At 39.3% G+C, this 22,875-nt stretch overlaps 1 protein-coding gene across 1 annotated transcript in view; it reads left to right on the forward strand.

Annotated features, from left to right (window-relative positions):
- Positions 1 to 17,807: 17,807 nt before the first annotated feature.
- Positions 17,808 to 22,875, forward strand: part of Necab1 (N-terminal EF-hand calcium binding protein 1) — a 139,755-nt gene continuing 134,687 nt past the window's right edge. Inside the window, exon 1 of the mRNA XM_090339046.1 lies at positions 17,808 to 18,008. Coding sequence (XP_090195172.1) covers positions 17,910 to 18,008 — 99 coding nt within the window. The 5' untranslated portion in view covers positions 17,808 to 17,909. The remainder of the gene's footprint in view (positions 18,009 to 22,875) is intronic.

Here is a 22,875-nt window from a genome sequence, read left to right on the forward strand (position 1 = left end):
TATTTAGCTCTATTACTGGAAATGGATAGCAGTGGAGCTGTGTGGTCTGAAAGGTAACATATTCTTTGCATGGATTTATGCAGTGGGTTGTACAAGGGAAGGATGCTATCCTTAGATAAGGCACCAAATCCTTCTTGACTTATTGACCAACGCATAGACTTAGTCTAAGGAGGGCAGTCCCCCAGAGCTCACAGGCCTTTTCTTCTTTCTGCTCCAATATTCCAATCTGAAGTCTCGACTGGAACAGCAATTGCCTTGAACTTGCAGCATGTGCTTCAGTATTTGATCTTCTGCCCTCAGAGGTAGTGATACTTAACATTTCTATGTCTCACCAGGAATTCTCTTTTTTTTTTAACTCACTTAAAATATTTTATTGTTGTTGTAAAAGGTGATACATAGAGGGGCTATAGTTACCTTATGACATAACGGTGTCACTTCTTCTCTCATTTTCTCCCAGGTTTTTCCCTCCCAACCCCTTTACTCATAAGTTGTATAATTCATCTTCAAAACAGTGTGTAATGAATTTCACTGCTACTATGTTTACCCTTTGTCCCATCATTTCTGTGCCTGTCTCTTACCTTCCCCAAACAAATAAACCTACATACAGGACAAAAGGTCAACAAATCCAAACAAACAAAAAAGAGAGAGAAAAAACCAAAATAATAAAAAATCTCAGAACTAGAAATGTGCCTATAAATCTACATGTAAACTCACTGGATGGTAAAAGACAAAAAAATTACAGTTGGACATGACAAATTATACAGGACTCTTAACATTCACCTAGTGAGACCAAAAGAGAGTATTCTTAGGAGAGGATCACAAAGGGTAGGCCAGGAGTTTGGCCTAGTGGTGGAGTACTTGCCTAGCATGCACGAAGACCTGTTTTTGATTCCTCAGTACCACAAACATAGAAAAAGCTGGAAGTGGTGCTGTGGCTTACGTGGTAGAGCTCCAGCCATGAGAAAGCCCAAGAGAGTGCTCAAGCCCCAAGTTCAAGCCACAGGACTGGTAAAAATTAAAAAAAAATGAATAAAATAATTTAAAAAAATGCGGGCATGGTGGCTTATGCCTGTAATCCTAGCTACTCAAGAGGCTAACACCTGAGGGTCATGGTTCAAAGCCAGCCCAGGCACAAAAGACCATGAAACTCTTATCTCCAATTAACCACTAGAAAACCAGAAGTGAAGTGGCACTGTGTCTCAAGGGGTAGGGTGGTAGACAGTGCCCAGGCCCAGAATTCAAGCCCCATGACCAAACAAAGAAACAAAAAAACTAAACCAGAAACAAAAATAAAGGTTCAATAGCTAGAAGCATACAATCATAAAAAAATGATATTTATTGACATGAACTCCACGAAATGAAGGCAAGCAGTTTTTTTCATATATTTTTATTGTATTTAATAGAAGGGTTACATTATATTCACCAGATAGAAGGTGCATTACTTCACATACATTGATACCCTTTCTCATGTCATGGTCCCCATTTCCCTCCTCCCCTCCCCCCCACGCATGTTGTTTTCCCCCCTTCCCTATCCTATTTCAAATAACCAGTCAAGCATATATAAAATATATCAGATAACAAGGTGAAATATTGTAACAATGTGAGATAACCAAGGAATAGCAAAAGAGATGAGAGATAACATAGTACATTAAGGACAACAATCACTTATTAGATGGCTTTTGTTTCCATATCCTGGAGGTCCTTACATTTAGCGTCATACTATTTGGCCTTATGTATCTAGGTTTTGTTCTATTATAAATCTCTGCTAGGAGAGCCCAAGGTTTCTACTAATTATGACAAATGAGGGAAACCACTGAGCCTATGTTCCTTTGAGTCTGGCTTACTTCACTTAATTTGATTTTTTCTAAGTCTTTTCATTTCCTTAAAAATGGGGTGATGTCGTTCTTTCTGACAGCAGCATAGAATTCCATTGTGTACAAATACCACATCTTGTGGATCCACTCATCAACTGAGGGACATGTGGGTTGGTTCCATATCTTTGCTATGGTAAATAGTGCTGCAATGAACATCGCTGTGCTAGTGGATTTAGTATGTCCTTGTTTCTGAACGATTGGGTAAATGCCAAGTAGTGGAATTGCTGGGTCATAGGGGAGTTCTATGTTTAGTCTTTTGAGGAACTGCCATACTGCTTTCCATAGTGGTTGAACGAGTTTGCACTCCCACCAACAGTGTGGTAGTGATCCCTCCTGGCCACATCCCCTCCAGCATCTGTTGTTATTAGATTTCTTGAACTTGGCCATTCTAACTGGAGTGAGGTGGAATCTTAGAATTGTTTTGATTTGCATTTTTTTTTAACGGCCAGAGATATCGAGCATTTCTTCATGTGTCTATAGGTCATTCTTATTTCTTCTTCAGAGAAGACTCTCTTTAAGTCTTTGGCCCATCTTTTAATGGTATGGTTGTTTCTTTGGAGATTAGTTTGGGAATGATTCAATTTTTTGAGCTGTTTATATATTTTAGATATGAGGCCTTTGTCTGTTGTATGGTTAGTGAAGATCTTCTTCCACTCTGTAGGGAAAGCAAGAAGTTTTTCAGTCTTGTTTTAGTCCCTAACAAAAATTTAACTGTAGTTTGAAATGAATGATGCAAGCCTAGCTCAGGGATCAAAGTTTAAAATTCAATCATCTGAAAGCATGAAAGCATTAACATTTGGTTGGTGATTAGTCTGCTGCCATGTCTTGAGCTCAGAGCCTTCAAGGGGGCATTTATGTAAAAAAAAAATTATAGAGTGCACTCAAGAGAGACATCTGGATTCCTCGGCTTAATCTCCTAATCTCATTCCAAAGATATGTGTTAACCTTTCATTGCTCTAAAGCCACCAACCAAACAATTTTAGAGAAAGGGAGATATATATTTGCTCTCAGTTTAAAGGCTTCAGTCTGTGATTGGCTGACTGTTGGTTCTGGGACTAGTGATGCAGTCAGAAGATCATGGCAGAACAAAGTTTACACTTCGTAGTGGTCAGGAAACAGTGTCAGAGAAATGAGCTGAGAACAAGCTGTACTCACCAAAGACATGTTCTAATGACCTACTTTGTCCAAGTTGGCCTCCCTCCCAATGTCTCCATCCCCTTCAAAAAATGTTATCCAAATATTAAGGTGTCAATATTAATTCACTCACCTCTTAATGACTGAATTCACCATCTGGGCACCAAGCCTTCGGTATATCAGCCTAATGTTAGGTACTTCAAATCTAAATGGTAGTGAGACATTGGATAGTGTATTTCCACATGTGTCAGTCATTAGGTATGCGTCATTTTTAATGAAAGACCAGGTCTACAAGTCAAATATCAGTAGATGAGGAGGCTATTATCAGAAAAGTTTGTCTATTGTCCACAACTTGGGCACAGATGCATGGATAAAGCTCAGCATCAACATTTGCTGTAGCAAACTACATACCACTCAGATCCATTTACTTCTTTCATTGATTTCTGAGTATACTCACAGCTTCTTGTGGCTTTTCTTTAGCCACAATTTCTGGATAAGCTCAAAAGCAGATTGCTGAGACAAAATATCTCCCTGCTTCTCCTGCTGGTCCTGAAGAAGCAACTGAAATTCACTGGCATCCTCCTCTATGATAATTTTTTTGCCAGTTCTGGGCCTGACCACTGTCCTTGGGCTTTCTCAGTGCTAGAGCTCTACCACTTGAGCCACAGTACCAACTCCAGCTTTTTCTATGTATGTGGTATTGAGGAATTGAACCCCGGTCTTTGTGAATGCAAGGCAAGCACTCTACCACTAGGCCGGACTTCTGGCCATCTATGATGATTCTTTTGTCAGCTTCAGCTTATACTTCTAATACTCTGGTTGGTTGAGTTGATAACTTAAACCATATATCTGAATGTTCTCAGCCATTGGCTATAATTTCCTTTCAAGACATAGATGTGTTTGCCTGTTTTATTTAAAATTAAGCATCAGAACTAGGCACTAATGAATCATATCAGTAATTTCAGTTATTCAGGAGACTGAGATCCAAACCTAGAAAGAAAAATCAATGAGACTACACCACCAAAATAATCAGGAAAAAGCTGAGCTGGATGTGTGTGGCTCAAATGGTAAAGCATAAACTGAGCAAGCAAGCTGTATAAGCATGAAATCTGGCATTCAAATCCAGGTTCCAAGGGAAAAAATAAGCATGACACTATACCTAGAGATATTATAAAATACATCTTTCATATATAATCTATGTGCCAGGCATATTTCTCCTTGCCTTGATTACAAAATACCAATGCAATCTTCTCTTATGGAGCAACACAGTAACTCATTTATATGTCTTCTATTGAAATAATGATCCCAAAGTAAAAAGGTAGCAACTACAGACTTATGTTTAATGAGAATGTACTGATTCCTGTGGTGAAGCTTTTTGTTCCCTTTCTATGATCTTTAATCTCAAAGAGCCTAACCTTACAGAGATGAGAAAAACAAATTCACCCAAGCAAGGCTATGTGAATGTTGGTGGCTAGCCCTAAGGTTCTGATCCCATATGCTCTATTTCCTTGGAGCACAATCCAAACTATGGGTTATTGATACACAGAACTCATTTCCTCCTAAAGAAGAGTACCTCACACTTGCAGGACATGGTGTTTATGAGGTGACACACTGCTGCAGCACTAGATCCCATCAATATGTACCTGCTGCTGCATCTCCTTGGATGTACAATGGTTCTTTTGCTCCAAGGCAGTGATACATAAAATCCCATCAAGACACACTCATTGTTATGGGTACTGTATTTGTTGAAGTACAATGGGAAGCAAAGCAAGCCCCTACAAATTACCAGAGGACAAATTGCTGTCCTTCTCAGGGTATAAATGGTTCACGCAACATGCTTACTATTAACTTATCTCAAGGTCTCTCGTTTCTCAGTTGTCCTAAGTTTCCATTGGTAGAAAGTAGCATTGCCTTTGGGAGTAGCATAGAGGAATGTGCTTTGCTTTCCATTCTTTGGAATTGCTAGAGTTAGTATTTGGAATGTTGCCCAAAGGGCCATCTTGCTGAAGGCTTGGTTGCCAACTTTTGGTGCTATTAGGAGATGATGAGAACTTAAGAGCAGGGTCATGAGTAGAAATGAGGTCACTGGGGTATACCTTGGAGAATATGTTACTTCCTGGCTGCCATGAAATAAGAAATGCCTCCATCTCATCCTCCTGTCATGATATACTGTGTTGTCACAGGCCCAAAGGCAACAATTTTGTAACTATGGATGGAAGTCTAAAACTGTGGGCAAAAATAAACTTTTCTTAAATGGATTATCTTGGCAATTTTGTTACAGTGAATTTTGTGACAGAAAGCCGACTTACATTGAAGCCTATAGAATTTCGAAACAAGAATCTAGTATAACACAGTGTAAGAGTCTTTAAAAATCACTGTTATTTCTTTTCTTTAATTTCAATACTTTAGAATATTTTTATTATCGTACTCCTATTCAACCCAGCATCATTTGCAAGCGTAATGTGTTCCTGTCAAATAAAATGAAATCCAATAAAATTCAAACACTTAGAACTGCAAACCTAGTTATTCATGCTTTATGTAAGCAAATTAAAATTTTCTTTGGAATTTCTGGCAATATTTAATAGTATGAATTTTACTGAAATGTTGAAGAAAGGATCTGAATTTTAAGAATCACAGAAAATTGCAAAAGCAGCTCATTGATCTGGGAAGGATTTACAGATGGAATGACAGCTGAGCTGGGACACATGTGCAGGTGTGGAGTGGAAAGATACTGGAGAAGGGATGAAGTCGTGAATGAGAAGGGGAAAGGACAGAGTTAGTGTGAGGATCCTTTGGACTTTGTCTGTAGCACAGCCAAAGTACCTGTTGCAGGTAGTATGGGGGCATATCTGTACCTGTTAGTGTACTTTTAATATATCCATGCTTCAACTTCATTGTTCTGGAGTAGATTCTTAATTGAAAGAATTTGTGTGTGGCAGTAAGAGTCTCTGTCTACCCCTGTCTCTTTCTTTTCTTTGTGAACATGCACAATATTTAGAGATTACAGACTGGAGATACCAGAAAGGACATTTTTATCCTCTTATTTATAAAATATTTTCATTGTTCATTGTTCTGGAGTAGATTCTTCATTGAAAGAATTTGTGTGTGACAGTAAGAGTCTCTGTCTACCCCTGTCTCTTTCTTTTCTTTGTGAACATGCACAATATTTAGAGATTACAGACTGTGAGATACCAGAAAGGACATTTTTATCCTCTTATTTATAAAATATTTTCTTTCATTATAAAAAGGTCAATAACTTTCCAAAAGTCAAGATTATAAAATAATGCACAATCACTTGAAATACATCATGAAATAGCCACTACATTTTGTATGTTGCTAATAGTTTTACACTAATGACTCTGGAGGATTATAATATATACACACACACACACATATTCACACACAGAGATACACACATCAGACACATTCTCTTTATATACTTTCTTATATTATGTCATGCTGCAAATGTTTAATTTATTCCTTATCGTGAAAATTATAAAAATGCATAGCTCTGCCATTTGTTCAATACTGCCAGGCCCTAGGCTACTTCCTGGATATTTCCCAAGAGAGAATAGAGATAACTTTTGTACTTGCCCACCCTTCTAGCCCTAAGATCACCTTAGATCTACAAAGGCAAGTATTATGTGGGCATCGCTGCACAGGGCAAGTACACTAAAGTCAGATGCCAAGTAGAAAGTTTTTCATTCCCCTATTCTTTCAAACTCATGAGGAACACAAAGTGTTTGGATCTGGCTGTCCTAGGCTGCCTGGATAACAAATCATGTAATCCAGTCTGAAGGAATAGGATCCTTCATGTGAGAAGGTAGCAGCCAGAAAGAGATCAGGGAAAGACTGAGGATGAGAAGGAGTTGAGAGGAGAGTTTTCTTCCTTTATTCCTAAACCCCAAAAGTCCTCAGGTACAGTGAATCTACACAGTTGGCAGATAAATATAGCAGGACCCACTTGTATTTTCTCCTAAAACTACTACTCTGAGGTAAGTACTTATTTTCTTCTTCTTCTGCCTCACTTCTTTTTCCATCACTTTTGCTGCTCAAGGACAATATTTCCCAATAAAAATGACTGCACAAACTTTGCCTTGGACTCTACTTTCTAGGCAAACTGGGCTAAGCCATCATCTTTGTGAAGCTACCTGCTTATACATTAGAGGAAAGTCCTAGGGGGGAAAAAACATGTTAACTTTAGCACAAAGTACTACTTGCCTTAACTGTGGGTAATTTATTCACTTCCCTCAACAGGATGCAAATCTCTTCTTGCTGCAGGAAATGATAATATGTGCATTCTGCTTGTTGACTGCCTTAGTCTGTTTTCTGTTGCTATTACACAATATTTTGAGTTTGGGTAAAAATATTGCATAAGAGGGACTTACCATAGACTCACGGGTCCTCAGGCTGGGAAGGTACTGGCATCCACTTAGTTCTAGTAAGGAATTCATACAGCTTAGACTTATGGCAGAAAGGCAGAAGGGCATTTAAGTGCAGGCAGAAGATGCTGCCCAGGTATGAAAAAGACTCAGAAGAGGTGTAAGGCTTTTTTTTCAGAAATCTGTGTTCTCAGTAATGAATACTATTTCCATGAGAACAAATCTACCCTTGGAACAACAAACCCACTGTTAAGGGAACTACATTAATTCCTTCATAACAGAGCCCCATACTTTATTACCTCAGAAAAGTCAAACCACCTCTCAAGCCCCTACAGGGAACTGACTTTCAATAGGAATCTTGGTGGGACATATGATAGCCAGACCACAGCATTTGCCTTTAATCTGTTTCGTCTTTTGCTAAAACTGACATTTAAATTTCATAACTGTTTCTGAAAGCAAAGTTCAGTATATTTCAGCCTAGGAAAAACTATTTAATGGTACATTGCAATATTTAGTTCATAAAATTTTCCTTCTGCATTATTATCATGAAAGGAACTCAACTTACATAATAAAAATACCCCTTTTTATATGATACTGATTTGCTGAATTTAAAGTTTTAATAGGATGGAATAAATATGACAATTTATTATGTAATAGATTTTTATTCAACTATGTTTGCCAAGCCACTACAAAGCATTCCATTTCTAAGAAAATAAGTAAACCAGCTCCTGCCTTATCTTAGTTTATAGTCCACAGAATTAATAGCAAACAGTTTATGCAGTTCAAACACTTTGGCAGGAAAAGTATGGAGTTAGAAAGAGCTGCCTAAAGCACAATAGAAATTGGAGACATACATCATGGAGGTAAGAAACCAAAAGAAGCATATATGTGTGCATATATCTGTGTACACAAAAATGTGTGCATGTATATATTGTGAAGTTATGTAGGCTTGTGTGTGTATGTATATGTGCACATGTGTACGCATATGTTTGTTTCTGGAAAGTGAGCTCAAGGAGATAAAGCTTGAGTTTTATGAGAAGCAAGGACAACATAGGATATTTGGGTTCATGATCAAAGTCACTGGTGAATACTGAACATTTATGAGCAACAGAAGGAAATCAACATATTTGTAGGATCAGTACTCCAGCTGGGTTAGAGCATTAATAGGAGAAGGAAACGTTGGGTAGTAGGTATCTCAGGAAGAGATGACAGCTCTAGAAATGAGGTACTTCAAGGATGACTGGCAGAATTGCAGTCAAAAGGAGTTGTGGATTCCAGAACTACCTGTGTGTTGAAATGCACAGGTCTGGTGGATGACTGGGCTTGTGAAGGATGACAGGAGATAAGTAAACTTGTCATTCATCTTTAAAAGGAAAGATTAAAATATTCCATTAAAGTAAAAATAACTATATATTTTTTCTCCTGTTCTTAGTCATATATAACTACAAAGGAATTTTTGTAACTGCTCATTACAGATTTTAATGATAATCAAAATCACTGAATAGTTAAAAGTAGATATCAGGGGCCTAGAATTTGGCCTAGTGGTAGAGTGCTTGCCTAGCATGCACAAAGACCTGGGTTCGATTCCTCAGTACCACATACATAGAAAAAGCCAGAACTGGTGCTGTGGCTCAAGTGATAGAGCACAAGTGGTAGAGGAAAACCCAAGGATAGTGCTCAGGCCCTAAGTTCAAGCCCCAGGACTGGCAAAAAAAACAGTAGGTAGTAGTAGATAGTTCACTTAATCTTCATTACTCTCTAGGTGGTAAATGCTACTATTATTTCTACTTTCAAAGGGAGAAACTGAGTCAGAGATAGAGTAAGTGATTTACCCAACATCATACAGTTCAGAAGTGGAAGAGCCTTTGTAAATCCCAGTATTCTCTCTCTTCTCTCTCTGTACAATTTTGATAACTTTATAGACTTTATTTTCCTCCAAAATTCATGTGTTAAAACTCTAACTCTTAGTTATAATGTATTGTAACTAGAGCTTATGACAGATAATCAAGATTGATGGTGGGAAAAGGGAGAGGAAATTAATCTGGTAGGGTTGACCTCAGTATAAAAAGAGGAAGAGTCACAAGCAAGCTTTCTCCCTGCAGACACACAGAGGAAGGGCCAGCTGAAGACAGAGCAAGAAAGACTGCAAGTCAGAATGGAGCTCTCACCAGGGAACTGATGGGCCAGCATCTTGATCTGGGATTTATCAGTCTCCAGAACTGTGAGAAAATTAATTTCCATTACTCCATCTCAGCTCAGTGTGTGATATTTTGTTTCAGTGGCCTGAACTAAGGAAAACAAAATCTATTCTAATAGTGAAACTGAAAGAGAACTTATTAAACTGAAAGGATTATTTTAAACTTAAAGCAAATTTTCCCTTTGTAAGGTTGATAATTCACTTAAAAGAATCTGAACGTTCAGTCTCTTAGCCCTGTGCTATAAGCAAGGCCAGTGAGGAAGAATTTCATAGATACTTATCCATATTTCTAAGCTTATGATCTTCTGCTTCAATCTCCTGAATGTTTGGGATTACAGGCATGTGCCATCATACCAGGTTCCCTTATTATTATTTTCCTTTATAAAATGTTTGGCATTGCTAACTTTTTTTTGGCACTAATTCTGGGGCTTGAACACAGGGCCTGGGTACTGTCCTTGAGTTCTTTTCATTTAAGACTAGCACTTCACCACTTGAGCCATGGCACCACTTCTGGCTTTTTCTGTGTGTGCAGTACTGAAGAATCAAACCCAGGGCTTTATGTATGCTAGGCAAGCACTCTACCACCAAGTTACAGTCTCAGCCCAGTATTGGTAACTTTTTTAAGTGAATGCTGTTAAACCAAAATCTTCCCCCTCCATTTTCTTCCCTAGTAGACAAATTTGGAAAAAAGTCAGGAAATGGAAGGAAGACATCAGTGTTGAAGTTAAGCTAGGAAATTTTTCCCAAGTATAATTCATCCTGCAAATCACTTTTGAAAATTAAAATGAAAAAAATGATCTAAGATGTAAACAAAATGGTGTATTTTACATAATACATAAGATTGAATGTACTTATGGACATAGTATATTTTAAAATATTTTAAGAGGCTTATTTTGAGGATTCTGCAACATCTACTGGAAAAAGTTAGTTGCATGACTAGAATATAGTTTACAGATTTTTTTGCAATAAAATCTAGCTTAATTAAAAAATACTTAAATATTCTTAATAAAAATTACTTTTGAAAATTGTTTTAAATAATCTTGGCTTTTTTACAAATTAGGTAATATATTTTAGTTTTGAGGGTTTTATAGAAATTATCAAATGTTCAGTCTTTGCTTCTCTATTTCCACAATTAAAGGTAATTTACACTTTTAAGGGGAAATGTCAACTGTGTAACAAAAGCCCCCTTTCATACATAGAGTAACAACCCACAAGAGGAAGTGCAAGGCAAGTGAAATGGGACCGTTCAGCCTCTCCATGACAGGCATATGAGGCAAGTGTTTGCTATAGTGGCCAAGTTGGACAAGGAAAGGATCAGACAGGTTCACAACACTCCAGTTGGCCTGTAGCTGCCTCTCTCTACACCATATTCTTCTTTAATTGTTGGGATCATGTGTAGAGCATTACAGTTACATTTGTCAGGGAGTAGGTGCATTATTTCTCACACATCAACACCCCTTCTCTTGTTTTTTGTCTCCATTCCCCTTCCCTACCCTCCCAATTGTCTTGTTTCCCCCCTTCCCTTTCCTATTTCAATAAACGTATATACAATAGACCAGGTAACAATGTCAGATACAGTAACAATATGAGATTAACCAATGGGCAAAAAAAGAAGAGAAATAACATAGAACATTAAGAACAACAATCACACAAGATAAAGTTCTTGTTTCCATATCCTAGAGATCCTTTCATTTAGTCTCATCCTAAATGACCTTATGTACTTAGGTTTTGAGCTATTGTTATCCTCTGCTAGGTGAGTTCTAGATGTCTCTACACCTTTTTGAAAGAGTGAATTTCACCATGCACACATAATGATGCCCCAGCTCTGCGCCTGTCCAAATCTATGCCTATCCTTGTTAATCTCAAAGAAATTCTATGAAGTGATATGCCACACAATCTCTATGGCTAATAAAACTAAGGCTCAGACAGGTTAACCATCTTGTGGTTTTTACTGTATCATTTCATCATCATCACTTCATGGAATTTGCCATATACAAGGAAGCAGCTGACACATGATAGAGTTCAAGGGGGGTAGAGAGGATACTAAAATTTGATTCTTTCGGATGTGATAAAGGTTGGGAAAGGTAAATGTGAAAATGCTAAAGAAATATACACACCCAAATATATGAAGTTTCTTTGGAGAAGAGATAATACCTGAGCCAAATTGTTAACAATGAAATGATGGGCAGGATGATTAAGAAAGACATACATTCTAGCCAGTTAATACGATGGGTAACAGCCCTGGAACAAGAGGGTGTTCCTCACATTTAGGGATCTGCACATAATGGCAAGGAGCACAATTTTGGAGCATTATTTTTGTGCAAGTTACCATGCTAAATGTCTTGCATGCATTATTTAACTGAATCCTCATCTAAATCCTATGAAGTAGGTACCATACCTATTTTTATTTGAAAGTTGGGAAAAAATAGAAGCTAAATGACATGCCTTGGTATTATCCAAAGATAATAAGAAGCTAGGCTGGGATTTGAGCCCAGCGAGTGCTTTTGGATGTCATAATTTGTCTGTTTTACTATTCTGTTCCATTCCAGCAATTCTGTGTGGCCAGAATGTTGAGAATGGGGATAGGGCAAGAGGAGAATGGCAAGAGAGGATGAAGCAAAGGTAGTTTTATTTTGCAGGCTTTAGTGTGCTTCTGAGGAATTGTAAGCAGGTGTGTGCTGCTCTTAGATGTGAATCGGTTTGGAAAGTGTGAGGTAAGGATTAGGAGGCCAGATAAGCAACAAGGATGCCAGATAGAAAATTGGGGCAATGTCAGACTTTGGTCTCATATGGTAGCAGTGGAAATGGGGACTGGAGGGTGTATTCTATGGATAACCATTGCAACTTTCCACATATGGTGAAGCCTGGATAAGGGAACAGCAATAGAATGAGGCTAAGATTAGCCCTGGATTTCTCAATGGAAGGATTGGTGAAGGGTGACCTTCCTTGACAACACATGGAACACGGGCTAATTAGAAGAAAAAGATGAGCTTATTTTTAGACATGCTCCATTCAAAATGTCTAAGCAATGTCCATAAGGAGGAAAGCATTAGTTAGGCCTACACAATCATCTGCCCACAGCATGTGAAAATCCTGAGACTGGACAGTGTTGGCATAGAGAAGGAAAAAGAAAAATAAGGACGGAGAGACAAGAAAGGAAGGAAGAAGGCTAGAAAAACAAAAAGGATCCACGAAGGAGAGGAGAAATATGATCAGAAAGCCAACATATGTAACTCAAGAAGGTAGAAGTCACTATTACACAGGACCACAGACTACCAAGTCAGCAATGGACACATCACTGCTTATATACAATTTACTGCACACATTGTATAAAAAGTTTCTCTATTTTTTTATGTTACAAAATAGTTGCAAGGTGGTAGTGCATAGAGTCACCAATGGGAAACTTTCTTGAGCGTTTTCTAAGTGCCTTGTGTTTGCTAAACTTTTTTGCACAGAATACCTCATGATTGTTGTTGGCAGATGAGCAAGCTTACCAGATAAGAGCCAGAGATACTCATGTCACAATATACACAGCCAATGGAGAACCCTGGACTTTGAAGATTCTTTGCTTTTTCAAGATGGAAGAACTCTCAGTTAAATGAGTAAGCCGATAAGAATTTTAATTTACTCACACTGTAGCATCAGAGAAACTATTTTTCTATGGATGGAAAAGAACAGCTATTGTCGTTAATAACTTTAGACCAGGCTATTTGTAAGTTCTGTGTCCTCTTGTCACGTAGGGCTCCCACGATGGTTTCACAGAACAGATACAAATGTAGAGACATGTCCTTTCTCAGCCCTCACGGCAAAATTCTGGTGTTGCTCTTGTCTTACTGCATTAGAATTACCTACCCAAATGGTTGTCTTTAGGTTGCATATGTCCTGCCAACCAAATGACATATCCCAAGCTAGGCATGCCTGTGAGTTGCCTGGAATGGAGCTGGCACTCAGCAAATGTCAAAAGAAAATTAAAATTTTAACATACTGCCCATGTTAGAAAAGAAATGGATCAACCATAGCTCAAGCATCAAAAGCTAATTGACACTATTAGTACAGCCATAGCACATTTTATACATGATGGAAATGTCACAATGAAATCTTTTCTTTTCTTTCTTTTTCTTTCTTTTTTTTGGCCAGTCCTGGGCATTGTTCTTGAGCTTTCTCAATGCTAGTGCTCTACTACTTGAGCCACAGCACCACTTCCAGCTTTTTCTGTGTATGTGATACCAAGGAATTGAACCCAGGGTTTTGTGCATTCTAGGCAAGCATTGAACCACCAGGCCACATTCCTATCCCTGAAATTCATGATTTTCTATAAGTCATATGCAACTAATGCAGGGGGAAAATAAATTTCTGAATAATACTAAGTTTCTCTGGCAGCACACACTACTAATTATTTGAAGGACATATTTGAAGGGCAGACCTGAGAACATCACACAATTCCTCTACTCATTTGCTTAGTGCTCTGACCTTATGGCTACTCTACATACTCCTCTGTGTCTCTATTACCATTAGTAAACAAAACATCTTTCCAGCTGAACCTAAAACTCAGTCATTACACTGGCTGCTGCTGGGGAGTGGGGAGGAAAGCATCTTCCTTCCCCCAGAAGAGGTGGCTCCTGTGTCTGGGCACACATGCTGGCAACAGTTCTCCAGAGAATAAGGTTTGGAGCTTAGGTTACCAAAGCAACAGAGACTTCCATGAACCAGACTGAAAGACTCCGGAGTCATTGCTCAAAATGATAGCCCTCTTTAGACTTCAAGTATAAATAAAATAGATTCCTGGCTGTCACAAATGATGGAGATCGTAGTTCTTCCAGAGAGCAGAGATGGGTTGAGATACAATACAGCTCTCCACATGATCATCGTCTTTGAAATGCTAGAAATAACCTCATGTCAAAGTCATACCATGGGAAGCCTGAGAGCTGCAATCCTGAATTACATTTCTTTGTTTCTTTCTTTTATTTCTCCCCCATCTTCTTTTTTCCAGGCTTTTCCTACAAATAGTTTGGTGAGAAGATGCATTGCCTTCTTCATGTCTGCCGTATCCTGTTTATAACAGATACTACACACAGCGGCACAGCATTTGTGTTTCAGGAAAATGATGTGTGAAAACAGTTTTCAAAAATGCACACTGTCTAGAGGAAAAAAGGAAAGGAAAACTAAACATACGTTTGGGTGCCACTTTGTGGTGCCTATTGAATTTGGCCAGGAATGAGAGCGTAGTTGTTATTCATTTCTCAAAAGTCCTCGTTCCGTGAACATTACATTTCCATCATAAAGGGAAATCAGCTAGGCACATCATGCAGGAATCAGAAAAATAAGTAATGGCCAGTGGATTCTTCGTTAATTTGGATATCTATTTGAATCATTAGAAGAAATAGGCAAAGGTCTAGGAAAGGTTCAAATGGGTCTAGCAAGTGTAATGTATCATCATCAAAGAGAAAAGAAACGGTTTTTACTGAAGGATTGCAAATAGCTCCGTGCTTTTGAATGATGACTACTGATTATTCTTCTCTTCCTCATTTATAATCAGAGAAAGTGTTCTTCATCACCTGTTCTTGTTACCACGAAACTGACATAAAAATATTACCACTCTCACAGAGTGACTGAGGACTGGGAGACCTGTGCAGTTTAGAGAAGCGAGGCATAAACTGCACTTGTTGAAAAAAAAACAAGTGTGCAATTCCTCAGACAATGGCAAAAACAAATAATATTTATTAAATTGGTAACTTAACATTCAAATTCAGCACCCCTCCTCAGCAATTAGAATGACTAGTATTCAGTTGATGGGTTGGCTGGTCTGTTCTTTTTAATGATTTTTTTAAGAATCCCATTTGATGAGTAGCTGTCAAAAGCAAAGCTTATTTCAGCTGTTCAGATAAGGAAATGTACAGCTCATAAGGTAAAAACACACAAAAGAGTCAGACTAATATCCTGTAAAGCAAAGTCCAATCAATATCTCTCCTGATTAAGTTTAAATTTTTCTCTTGCCCTCTAGCTAATTAAGTCAAGTTCTATCTCTAAACTTCACAGGTCGTCGTGCCATAGCCTTTGCCTCTCGTTTGATATTTTATTCTACTGTTTTTCTCTGCTGTCTTTATATTGTGGTCATTTAGTGGTTCTTAATTTCTGACTGCATATTAGAATCATCTGGTAATCTCTTAAACACACACACACACACACACACACACACACACACACACACCTTGAAATTTCTCATAGTATCCTAATTCAAGGTGTTTGCAAGTCCTATGTAGAAACTCATGACTCAAGGAACAAATATTCTAGGGACAAAGGTGAATTATGACTCCTTTCCATGCACCTAACCTTAGAGGGCAAAATACTGTAGCTTCAATAGAGACTCACAGGAAGGAAGAAGCCACTTCCTTTCTTTTTTTTTTTTTGGTTGGTTGTTTGGGAGGTGCAGGAAAGAAAGATCCTATGCTGCTGCTGCTGCTGCTGCTGCTGCTTCTTCTTCTTCTTCTTCTTCTTCTTCTTCTTCTTCTTCTTCTTCTTCTTCTTCTTCTTCTTCTTCTTCTTCTTCTCCTAGGGCTGTATTCTATTCTATTAGACACTAGTTTCACATCCTTTAGGACATTCTTGATTGTTCCATTATTTAAAGGTATGTTATTTGGTACAAATGTCTGTACCTGAATTCTTTTTCTATGAATGTCTCATATAGGTAATATATTTAAAAACATACATCATAATTAGTAGAAGCTTATTAAAAATAACCCTAAATAGAATGCAAACACTGAATGGATCATGGTTTCTTTATTTTTAATCAAATCTACAATTCTTCTCAATTCTTCAAACTTAATGCTAACAGAGCCTGAAATGGTATAATCTAGACATTGAAGACCAACAACTGCCAACCCAAATTGATTTGCCCAGCAAGAAAATGGCAGGAAGCATGACACATCTCTAATCCTAAACATTTATGGACTCAACTCTCAATCCAAAGAAGAAAAGTCACTCTTCTAAAGGAACAAAGAGAAAAACCTGTGACCATATTTTAAAACCTGTATTCAGCCAAGGAGATTCCAATATACAGCCAGTGTTAGAACGACCACTCTGTTTATGTAAGCACAGAATGGCAGACTTGGGCCAACAGTGGGGTGAAGGGCCTGGAAACACCAGCAAGCCAATTTCAGGAAGGTGGTCACTGCCAATCACGAAGGCACAGTGATGACTTTATTTAGACCAGGTAGCATTATTGTATATACAAGTCTTAGAAATTTGTAATAAGTCTTGTGATCATTTCACTGATGAGGAAGCCTGAAGTTTAAAGGTTTACTCATTTCAAGCCAGCCTCCAGTGGCTCACATCTGTAATTCTAGCTACTTAGGATGCTGAAATCAGAAGATCACAGTTTGAAACGAGTTCAGGCAGAAAAATCTTGAGAGACTACCACCAATTAACCAGAAAAAAAATGTGTGTGTGTGTGGGGGGGGGAGCCTACAGTGGGGATGTGACTCTGGGGTAGAGTGTCAGCCATGAATGGGGAAGCCAAGCAAGAGCAAAAGGCCCTGAAGTCCAACCCTCAATACACACACACACACACACACACACACACAATTGGCAAAACTGCAAGGTTACAAAATGATGAAGGCCAGGTTAGAATTCAGATCTGGCAGATCTCAACGCCAATGCCTTCATCCCTATACTAAAATAGCCACCCCCTTCTATGGTTTTATCCAGGAGCTCACCAGTCCTGGGGGGTGCAGAGGAGGCGAGGTGGGGGGGGTTGACAGCTGTGATTGGGTCACAAGCCAAGTAAGCAAAACTTTAAATCCCTCTGCACACACGAGGTTCCCCACAGGGGGTTCCAGTGTGTGAATCTGTGGGAGTTGTGACTTTGTCCTTTAGCTGCTCAGGACTAAACCCTTCCTTTTTCTAGTCGCCCTCCATCTGTCTGAACCTTCTCCCTTCTCCCTAAAAGTAAGCTGCCCCGAGGTGGCCTGGGCCAGGTTATCTCTGGTTTGTGGCTAATGGTGCGCTTTGGTGGGGTTGAGTTCTGCTTCCAGGTGGTGGGGATAAGGCTTGGCTAAGTGCAGGGATGAGTCTGATCCGAGAGCTTCCAGCCCAGGAAAGTAGAGAAGGGGGTGGCACCAGGGAGAGGAGGAGGAGACAGAGCGGAGGGAGGCGCGCAGGGAGCGAACACCCACTCGTATCCTCAGCCAGGCAGCGGTCGTGCAGCGCCAGGACGCAGCAAGATCGGCTGCAGCCGCGCCCTGGTCCCAGCCCGGGTCCCAGCCCGGTCCCAGCCCCAGCATCTCTGCTCAGCGCATCCCTCGGGTGGGCTGCGGGGCTCTGAGGATGGAGGACTCCCGGGGGACGTCGCCATCCTCCAACAACTCCTCAGAAGAGCTCAGCTCTGCCCTGCGGCTCTCTAAGGGGATGTCGATCTTCCTGGACGTGAGTACAGAGGGAGGGAGTCAGGCGGGCTCGGCCCCAGCATCTCGGGAAGGACCAGGGCAGCCAGGCTCTGTGGCTGATCAGTCTTGCCTGCCCCCCGCCCCAGGAGAGCCACCTCCTAGCCCTTTCCTGCAGACCATCAGCAAGACAAGCTGGTAGGAAATGACCCCTGCATCTCAACTTGTAAGAAGGGCTGTCCCATGCCTGCAGTCCGGGCTTTAAAAAAATTCCTCAAGGAAATTCCAAAAGTTTAACTTCCCAACAGCCTGATCTCTATAGGGGCTGCAATCGTGGTAAGTATTAGTTGCATTGTTGTGCAAAGAAGTGTAAGGTGTGGGGTCCCGATCCATCCTATTGTGCCCCAGTGGTGGGCAGGCAACCTTCCATCCACGAAGCAGAAGAGATTCCCAGCCTCCCCGCGGCCCCCCACCCCGCTCTCTTCAAAGACAATTACTTTGAGCACGTTTATTTTTCCCTTTGCCAGCGCTGCACTGACCCCTTGTGTGATCTTTCTTCTCTGACTTCCTCTTTTTTATGCCCCCCCTCCCTGTTATTCTCCTTCTCAAGTTGTCTTCAGATTCAGCTCTGACTGTTTTTCCCTCTGGCACCCTCCCTTGTTTTGGAATTGCATGCTTTCCTCCGTTTTCTATTACCATTCTCATCCTTTCTTTTCCTCCTGTGCTCTTTTTCTGCCTTCATGCTGAGGCTTCTATCTTTATGGCAGTTTCAGATTGGGCTGGTTTTCTTGTTTTTTTTTTTTTCCCCCATTCACTTTTAAATCCCACTGTTTGGGTTCTTTGTGTACACACACACACACACGCACATACACACACACACACACACACTTCCATTCCACTCTGGTGTCCATCTCTTTTCTCTGCTTTTAGGCTTTTAGGACTCCTGGTTTGTTCAGCCCCCCTCCCTTTGCCTGCCTGCTCCCTCTCCCCAGTCCTCCCAGGTCACCACCTGTCACATTCAGGCTGCTTGCTCAGGTAGCGGGCTCAAGCAGGGACAATTCTAGCTGGTGCTTGTTTAAGATGAAAGAAATGGGCAGATATCAGGAGAGCAGTTTTGTTTTTTCCTCTTAATCTTCTCTGACTTATCATTTCTTATTAAAATTGAAGTGAGTCAGGGGTGGCTCTGGGACCAGATACATGTATTAATATGAAAATATGAGGAACTGAAGTTACCAGTATTATAGTTGTGAGGCAGAAATACTGAAGATAAAGAGGAGAGGAGGAAGGGCAAGGAGCTCTCCTGGACTTGATTTTGAGTAGATTAGCTAGAAATGTTTTAATTGGTAGAGAAATGCTTATACATAATTAAAAGTCATCGAAGGTCCTGGAGAGCAAGAAGGCTCAACTGGGCGTGTCTTAACCTTCTCCCCTTCTGACTACACAGCTCCAAGGAAAGGGATCTAGGCATTTGGGGCCAGCCATTTTCTTCTTATCAAAACACAAGTCTCTGACTTTCAGTCATTTCTTCTCATTCTTGGGCATTTCTCTCTGCTTGGCTTGAGTAAATCAGATGCTATTATTGGTGTTAACAGGCTGCTATGGCTTCTATGTCTGCTATTCAGAGCCATAAAGCTCTTGAGGAACTGATATGGGGGAAGAGAAAGTCAAGCCAACATACCTAACAGGGAAATTTTCCTTTCCAGGAGAAAGTCACAGGGTCCTTAAAATCATGCTTGTTGTTATCTGAAAACTGCACCCCAAGAAGTTACTTCTGAGGACAAGGGGCGCCCCTGTTTATTCTCTCCTGATCTATATGCTTATGATTCTTTACTCCAATAGATCTTGGCAACAGTGTGGTGGCGAATGGTTTGAGAATGTATACATGGAAAGTCAGCCTCCCAGCCACTCGACTCAGGTGTTCAAATGAATAAATAAAAAACAGCCGAAATAAAAATCTCCTATGTTATATATGCATAATTGTTCCTATGTTTTGTAAACACACAGCCTTTTCCTGAAGGAACTTGTCATCTATGAATAGAGCACCCTTGCATTCGTATGTCTATTTGTAGAATTTAAAAATATAAAACTGATTCCACAGGAGAAGTGTTGGCATACGTGTTAAAAAAATAAAACTAGCATTGGATTTAGTCTCAAATAGAAAAGATGTTGTTTACACAGTTTTGAGTTATTTTGTGAAAAAAATCTAACACTCTAGTGAAATACGTGACACAGAAAAGGACTTGTTATTTAGGAATTTTTGAATTATTCATTCCTAGATCGTGCTGCTTTTGAGAAAATAAATTGTGAAATACAAAGACATCATTTTGTTTGATTAGATTTAGCATGTTCCAATAGCATTGCTAAGAAAGATTGCTTTTGAAATTCTATTCAGATCATAATAAATAGGGAATTGACATTATTCATTCCAAACTGGAACAGAAATTAAACCACTTGGGCTATTCTCAGAGTAATTTCCAAATTTGAAGAAAGCTGATTTCCAATATTGTATCCCAGTATCACTTGAATTATCAGTCTTTCAAAAAGTGATTTAAACTGCTGTTGAGAATACTGTTAATGATATACTAGATCTGACCTGCTTATTAAAAACTAGAGTTAGATATTCAACAATTAAACAAATTAAAACTATTTGCTTTTGCTTCATTTTTCTTATCTCCAATCCAGCAATAATTATAAGACTTGCTTTCCAAGACTGTTGTGATAATAAGAGTTCATAGTCCAGAAAATTGAATATGTATATATATATATATGTGCAGCATAAACTTGAAATATTAGTTTATGCCAGTATTCCATGTTGAATACAGAAAGAGCCACATCTGAGTCTGAAAACTACTTCAGGAATGGTTTTTTTCTACATCTAATCTATTTGATTTTCTTTCAAATACATGACAACACGAAGCACCAGTTTAGCATACATCGTCTTAAATTACTGTTGGGGGCTTAAAACCCCTCGTCTGGTACCAAAGTGACCTGGCACACTAAGACCAATGTGTGTAGATCAGCCAGCCTTGGGAGAGAGACAGAAATGGATTCATTGTGCACCAATGCAAAAGGACAAGGAAGAAGGCACTGGGTTCTTTTTTTCCTTTTCTACTTGTGCACTATCTTTTCCTAGGTTGCTGCATTGCAGATGACAGAGAATCAGCTCTGGTTTAGAATGCCAGTCTCTGGAGCATGTAGACTCTCTTTTGAGTCATTAATCAACTCTGCCATTGGAAAAAAGAAAAACAAACCTTTACCACTTCCTCCAAAACAAAAGAAATACCAAGTGAAAGTAGATGCAACTCTAACCATCAATGCCACATCTCTCTTTCAATCAATATCATTTGATTTTTTTTTTAATGCTGATACCAGAGCTTGAACTCAGAGCTTGACAATCTTGCTTGGCATATTTGCTCAAGACTGCTTTAACACTGGAGCCACAGCTCCATTTTTGGCTCATTGGTAGTTAATTAGAGATAAAAGTCTCAGGGATTTGTCAGCTCAAGCTAGCCTTTCAAACTATGATCCTTAGATTTCAGCTTCTTTAGTAGCTAGGGTTACAATTTTAAAGTCACTGAAACAAGTGAGAAGGAACTTACTTTTCTTCATTTTTCTCCATTCTCAGAAGAGAATGAGTCTAGTGAAGATGACAGGTGACACTGCTGTTTGTCTTCTCTTCCATCTCACATCCAAGTAGGCATATCATGTATGCACAATTCTCTAATAGTCATATAATTAGTTTTTTAAAAAGGAAAAGTAATAGTTTGTTCTCTTGAAGACACTACTCTGAAGTCCCATACATATTCCTTTGTAGGAGAGGTGAGATGGTCACAGAACTGTCAAACCAGAAAGGGTCTTAAGACATCATTGTTCAAAGCTGGAGGTATTTCTCAGTGGTTGGAGTGCCTGCCTAGACATGGCTCTATGGCTGAATTTTGTGATAACTCTATATCTCCTATCTTGCTTAGCATACTTAAGTTTTTGAGCAAGATTGTCCAGGGGGGAAATGGAAGTTAATATCATTGTCTACTCCCATTGGCAAGGCAAATAATGGCATTTGCCTTGTTTATCTACACAGGCCCTGCCCTAGGCAAAAGTGGTAAATACATACTCATTGCATATTGTTCATCTGCCTTCCAGGGCCCAGTGTTTTGTATCCCATTCAAGTGTGCCTAGTGAGTCATTATTAAAAGTGCCTGTTGGATTTCCTGGGACACATCATGACTCATGTTGGAGCTCTCCCCTTTCAGATGTCACTTCATTCAATGGATGAGTCTCAAACCCTGCCCTACACCCCATTTCTCAGGCATCCACTAAGTGACTGAATTGACAACCTCATTTTGAACTTTAACCTACTCTACAGTATGAGACAGTTAGGAAATAATAGTTCAGTGAATGGTGATTCCGTATCGTTTTTATGATTGAATTATTTACATTGAATAGCTGCTTTCATTAGCTAAAAGTGAGGAATAAGGGCATCAAAGATAACCCCTCCATAGTTGCAAAACATAGTATTGCTGTATTTCAATATAATATGGTATTTAAATTTATTCATAATATTTAAATTTATTTACATTTCCTCTAGTGATAACCGTCAAATTGGTTGGCTCAGATGAGTATGGCAACATAACATTTGTAGTACATTTTTTATTAGTCTGTGGGCTCAGAGGCAAAATTTGCAGCAGAGAGAGTTCTGTTCATATTTAATTACAAGAACTGCTTAATGACACAGCTACTGTCTTAATTTCATCTCTAAGAGACTGAATGTCACTTATGGTTGTACTTTATGAAATGAAATAATAGAAATCTTGGGTCTCATGCCCAGTAGATGGTTATTTCTATTCTAGTCACTTTAAATCCATGAGGACACAAGAGAGCTTGAAGTAAAATCCTATCAAACAGATAGGATG

The sequence above is a fragment of the Megascapheus bottae genome, chromosome 9 (assembly GCF_031878675.1).
Source record: "Megascapheus bottae isolate mThoBot1 chromosome 9, mThoBot2.hap1, whole genome shotgun sequence".
NCBI classification, from domain to species: Eukaryota; Metazoa; Chordata; class Mammalia; order Rodentia; family Geomyidae; genus Megascapheus; species Megascapheus bottae.